This window comes from Monopterus albus, unplaced genomic scaffold (assembly GCF_001952655.1).
Source record: "Monopterus albus unplaced genomic scaffold, M_albus_1.0 scaffold7.1, whole genome shotgun sequence".
In the NCBI taxonomy this organism is placed as follows: domain Eukaryota; kingdom Metazoa; phylum Chordata; class Actinopteri; order Synbranchiformes; family Synbranchidae; genus Monopterus; species Monopterus albus.
In genome coordinates this window covers 1,289,210-1,295,345 of record NW_018127887.1, presented here as the reverse complement: position 1 = coordinate 1,295,345, position 6,136 = coordinate 1,289,210, and the positions used below count along the sequence as shown (strand labels likewise).

At 41.6% G+C, this 6,136-nt stretch overlaps 1 protein-coding gene across 1 annotated transcript in view; it reads right to left on the bottom strand.

Annotated features, from left to right (window-relative positions):
- Window positions 1–6,136, bottom strand: part of reln (reelin) — an 88,058-nt gene that overhangs the window by 33,363 nt on the left and 48,559 nt on the right. Inside the window, 7 exon segments of the mRNA XM_020622808.1 lie at window positions 1,106–1,251; window positions 1,400–1,640; window positions 2,022–2,130; window positions 3,333–3,384; window positions 4,292–4,388; window positions 4,524–4,602; window positions 4,732–4,764. Of these exon segments, the coding sequence (XP_020478464.1) occupies window positions 1,106–1,251; window positions 1,400–1,640; window positions 2,022–2,130; window positions 3,333–3,384; window positions 4,292–4,388; window positions 4,524–4,602; window positions 4,732–4,764 (757 nt within the window).

Here is a 6,136-nt window from a genome sequence, read left to right as displayed (position 1 = left end):
GGAGTGTACCATTACCACCTACCCTACCTCCATCACACATCAGCTCACGACACCTGATCGGTGAGAGCAAGCATGCGACTCAGCATGATGGCATGATGTACAGTAGGAAGGTGTGAGGGTGCAGGGTGGCTCTAGAACCACATTCATGTCTGAGGTCCTTCTCATTAATCGAAAAACGTACCAACCACCTACCAACAAACCTGATGCATGAGGCCTGTTAATTACTCTCTGACAGTCACTCACACACACTCTATCATCTTTCTTTTATCTCTTTACCTTTTGCAGTGCTTGTGACTGTTTTTCCATGCTTTCTGCTGTTCAGTAGGTGCCCTAGTGAGTGTTTACTCTGACCAGATGGACTGCTGACTCTGCAGCAGTCAGAGGCATGATATTCACCTGTGTGAAGCTCGATTCAAATATGCAACACTGCATGTTGCATGCCTGACATATAACAAGTGACAGGTGTCAAATCTGCACACACAGAGAAACACCAGACCTCTGATATCCTACCAAAATCCCCCCTCTCTGTTAACTGTCTTTTTCTCAGCTAATATGTAGACTGGTGCTAAAATCAAATTAGTCATCCAAACTGACTGCACACAAATTTAAAATTGTGTTTTTTTGGGATATTTTGGTTTTGATTTTGTTTCTTTGGACTACTTTTACAGATCTTAATGGTTTAGAGCTGTTATATATTTTGAACCTTTAACACCAGACTATTTCTGCAGGTCTGGGAACCAAACAGTTTTACTGTATTCGTTTCAGTGCTCTAAACCAAACACCCCCTCAGTATCAGGTCAAGTGAGTCCATGTCACATTTTTAAATGCTTTTAAAAACATGTAAATCTGAATGACTGGTATTTTATTAATGTATTCCTGCAGTGAGGTTTTTCTTGTTTGCAATATATTAGATTTTTATTGTCTAGCCTGACCTTTCCCTGTAACTGCTTTAATGTACATCATGGCATCGTATTTTACTGTGCTCTTACAAAGCACTTTGTAACTGTGCTTATGTAAAGTGCTTCAGAATTAAAGTTATTCACTTACCTAAGAAATCTGCAAATCAAAGTGTTTATGAAATCAACTATGACAATCTTGATCTTACTTTGATGGTGGGCCCTCAAAGTCTTCCTCCCAGTAGCTCCTTCCCTCCTCCCGGTGCAGATCAACATCTCTGGTGGAGGCAAAGCTGTGGCCAACTCCCTCACCACCGTGAAAATACAGAGCATTGCCCTCGGACTGACAGGCATGCTAATCAATAAGAACCCAAATGTTAATACATGAAACCACTTTTGAAAAGTAATGTCTTACGAAAATTACTTGTAAATGAAAACACCTTTCATGGGGGAAATGTTTAAAGTCTAAAGTCCATGTAAATATCCACTGGTTAATCATGTACCTTGACGGTAGCTCCAGGGAAGAAGAGCCAGTTGGCAGTGTCTGGAGGGTCCAGGTTATCCTCCATGAGGGGAGTTCGGTGAGCAGCATTGACCAGCAGCATGTTGTCCAGCCCCCAGCAGGACTGATAGCCCTCAGGGCCTTGGGGGGCCTCTTGAGACCAGCGAAGACGAACGCCATCAGCTCTGGAGTGATATGGCAGGGGAAGCAGGTGGATGATGGTGCTACTGTTGGTAGGGGCTCTACAGAAGAGGAATATATACACAATGAGGAACTTGAACCTGTGTGTGGTGGCTGTGTTTATGTTGCGTCTTTATGCAGAAAGCTGAAAACTGCCAACCATGGACTACTTAACCATGGACAACTTAATCTAAATAAAGATTATACTTAGGATACTGTATCATTACATTATGCTTCTCTAAAAGCCAATAAGATAGAGAGACAGGGATAGAGGGATGAAAAACAGGGGGATCATCAAGGCACAAACAGGAGAGGAATGATAAATTGAAAGGGGGTGGTGTAAACAAGGAAAAAAGAAAAAGGGCAGGTGTTCTTTACAGATGGAAGGACTGTGGGATGGATGATGAAGATGAAGAAAAAGGAAGAAGTAGAGAAAAAGACACCTGATCTTCTCCAGTGTGATCCATACAGCTGAAGTGTTGGTGTTACCACCTAGGCTGTATGACACAGCGATGCTGGGGTCAGAGTAACTGAACCGGCAGGAGCCTGAGCCTGTGGAATAAATACACACACACAGGACAGACATACAGCATGTGATTTTTGACACACTTCTACTGAGGGAACATCTGAAAAATGCGTCAGCTAGTTTTCCTTTTTCTTCAGTTGAATTTTATCAGCAGAGCAATGATCCTCTTTATGTCTTGAGGAGCAGCCAGACATGACGTGTTGCCTCTTTCTCACTTACTGGACCCATCATTCGTCCCCTAGCCAAGTGGAAAGACAATATGTCTAAACTGTGTTATGGTAGAACTCAGTGATCAGCAGCTTAAAAGGTCTGAGAGAAGTTAGGAGGTGGTATGATGAAGTTGGGCAGAAGTGATCAGAGGAGAACTGCTGATGTACTAGAGGACCAAAGACTTTATAGCCAAATACAGCAAGATACTGTTCACACATCTCTGTATGATGCCCACATTCTTTCGTATTTCTGTTTCCAGAGTTTATGTAGGATCACATTATTTTTATGCCTTTAAAATGAAGCTTTGAGTGGGTGCTTTGAGAGAAGGAAGGTCAAAGGTTGCTAATGGATGAAGCAGACTAACCCCACATACCCACCTTTCCTCTCTCCTTCCCTGCTCTCCCCCTCCTACCACACCACCTGATGGTGTGCAGTGTTCATGTCTTGTCAGTGTCCCATCATGCTGCTCCATCTTCACCTAATATGGCCACGCATTAACCTACCACTACTTTGCACTGCTCCATACAACACTACTGCAACCCAAACTCATATTAATGACCTGCACAACACAGCCAGAAAGAACAGGAGGAAGTAAAAGAGAGTGAAAGGTTGTCGTTACAGTATGTACTCCTATTTCCTTCCAGTCATGTTCCCGTGAGAACTAGAGGATGCATGTAATGGACATGAAAAATAGAACACCTTTAAAAAATTGCCATGGCCTTCTGAGTGTCTTTTCAGAATAACGTAAATCATTCATTGTTGTGGTAGGGAGAGAGAAGCGGGAGACAAAGACAGGCAGAAAGAAACACAGGTATATCCTGTATATGAGTGGTTTACTGATGTAATAAGACAAAAGATGCCATTTGATAAAGGCATCTCTTGTCCTGGCTGGCTAGGACTGGTGCACGCAGGGTTAAGTTATATAAAAAGGGTTAAAAAGGTCTCATGCAAAAACCTGTTATTAAAGATGTTAATGTTGTAGTACTATTTATAATTTGTGTGGACATGTAATACTCACCCAGGGAAAACTGCAGGACTGAGGCTGTGCTGGTGTTGAGAGGTACGGTGGTCTGGGGAAACACAGAAGACAGTTATTTTGTATTCGTATATACTGTACTCTCTTGTATAAAATGTATTTGAGTGAGGGTGGTGGAGAAGCAGAGATTTGTTGTGTGCTCATGAATGTTCTGCTTGTTGTCAACTTTGTAATTGTAACTATCAGTGTGTAAATATTTCTGTGTTTCTGGATGTGCATGCAGACAGAAGGGCTGCCAGGCAGCGCCATCAAGCATTTGGAACAGTGACAGCCCAAGCAAATGCTTATCACAGAAGCAAAAACAATCATGAGGCACTAAACGGTGACTTTTGTGCAGCTGTCAGGCTTTCATCGTTTGCAGCAGAACAAACAGTTTGAAATCAAATGTATAAAAACAGAAAGAACATGAATAGGTTTCATTATCGGTATGTTCGTCTGTAGCATGACCACCACATAATATCGAGGCCTGTGCTGGCTCTTTGCTTTCTCCACTGTTACTTGTAAACATTATGCATGTTTTTCATCAACTCCAGCAGTAACACAAGAAGCTAGTGTCGGCTAAACGTGTCAGTGCGAACATTCATAAACGCCGAAGTGGTGCTGTGATATAAAGTTGGCAGACGACTGAAAGAATGCTGATATGTACAAGTTAAATACAAGTTTTTGAAACTGGTTGATGCAAAGAATGAAAATAGAACAAACAAATAATGAAACCAATAAAATGATTTGTGTATGTGTGCAAGACACACTATCAGTCCTTGTGTTTCCAAAGAAGTGTACAGTGTATTGTCATACAGTAGAGATATTTAAACATGAAATTTTGCTGTGGTTACAACCAATATGCTGAAAATTACTGTACTTTATTTGTGGTTGTGTGGCTCATTTGAATGCATTGGGCAAAGGCCTGTAAAATGCACAGTGTGGTCAGATGTGGCAGTTACCAGCTCTCGCTCTCCAAAGGGCTCACAGAAAGTAACCGCTCTGCCATACATCAGTACACCACACTGCTCTCCCACTGCGCAGTTACTGCACTCAGACCTGTGGACAGGGGAAAAGAGAAGAGGAGGTGTGAAAAGCAAAGAGAAGAGAACTAAGATTACGTTATAACAAAAGCCGGGGATGTAGGTAGATACTGCACCCTAAGATTATAGCAGTCATAACCTTTTCACCTACCAGATGCTGGGGTCCAGCTCTCCCTGGAGGGTGGAGTCAAAGTCGTCACGTAGCACAGCATGTTTGCCATGGAGCTCCACTATATATACACATATTCACCATTACAGACAGACAAAATATGTATGAAACATGATTGTAATTACCTATGTGATAATAACATTATAGTAAAAAAAAAAAGACAGCGGCATGCAGTGAAATGAAGACTCACCAAGACTAGGTCTCAGTGGGGACTCAGTTGGAGCTGAAACAAACAGAGAAGAGTGTAGATATTGTATGTTAAGCAGTGGCAACATCTTGAATGTATAAAGTGTAACTGCACAGTTATAGGCCCATTCCTAAAATCATGTCTGAGTGAAACAAACGTTCCCTGCGTCCAGCCTGGCTGAAGCTGCAATCTCCTGACTGCTGATGTTAATTCCTTTCAGTAATGAAAGGCCAGGCAGCCATGATTAACAGTTCAATGCCAATTAACCATAATTTTCCCCAGAGGAGCCTGTGTGCTGTAATCTGTGGCCGCTGCCTTGCTAACACACTCCAACATCAGTCACTCCCAGGGATACAGGGCTCTGAGAAGAGGAAGGAGGTGAATAGAGGGTGAGTAGTGATGATCATGACATAATGAATGAAGCATGGGTATTTAAAGAAAATCCAACTGGCCTCTTTTTCTAGCTCTAAGTTACCAAGAACACTTTGTAGAATGTAGTCTGCAGCCACGTTTTAGCAACCTGCCATTAAGTTGCACAGTGTGGATGTGACCTTTGTGGTTGAAAAGATGGATGATGTAGAACAAAGTGAGCTTTAAGACTTAATAAATCAAAGATACTTTTTATTAGTTTTGAAGAAACTGCAATTTATTAACTAGTAAAGGAAACTTTCATACGATATTTCAGATTCAGCCACTGAGAATTAATTAGAATGCAGTTTGCACACCTTTGATTTTTCTTGTTATCCACATATGTATATTAGGACGTTTAACTGTATTTTATGATCAGTCACAGAGTCGTTGACCTCAGTCAACATGCCAGGCTTCACTTCCTTTGAGCCTCTTTACTCAGCTCTGGTAGGTGGGGTGTTTTAAGACTCCAGACTGAAGAGAAGGATAATCTGCCACAGTATTCTCCATCCAGAGTCTGCCCACCTGATAAGACGCACTAAGATAATAAAGTGCAGACTCATTCCAAAGTTTCATTTTAAGTTATTTAAGTCTTCCTTTCAAACCTCTTTTAAGCAGCAGTTCCCAGATTTCCCCTGAGTGGGGGACTTACATTTGAAAAAGTCCACCTAAAATGTCCTCATAACAAGCATAAAAAAACTTTATTGCCAAGTATTATCAAAAATACAAGGAATTTAACTCTTGCCTGATGGCCCCCGATGTGCACAGCAATAAAAACAAAATAAATGCAAGTTAAAAAGCAGAAGACAACAGAACCTGAATCAAGAGAGGAGGGATTACTGAAAAAAAGATTTCTTACAAGCGGAATGGCTCTTCGGAAGTCTTTACTTTGAAATCACACCCATTTCTTCACACATGCTGGGCTCCTAGAAATAGATTTACCATTCACTGAGTGGTGGTGAAGTTTCAAGCTGACCGTAGTAGTCGGAGTCTAAGTTGC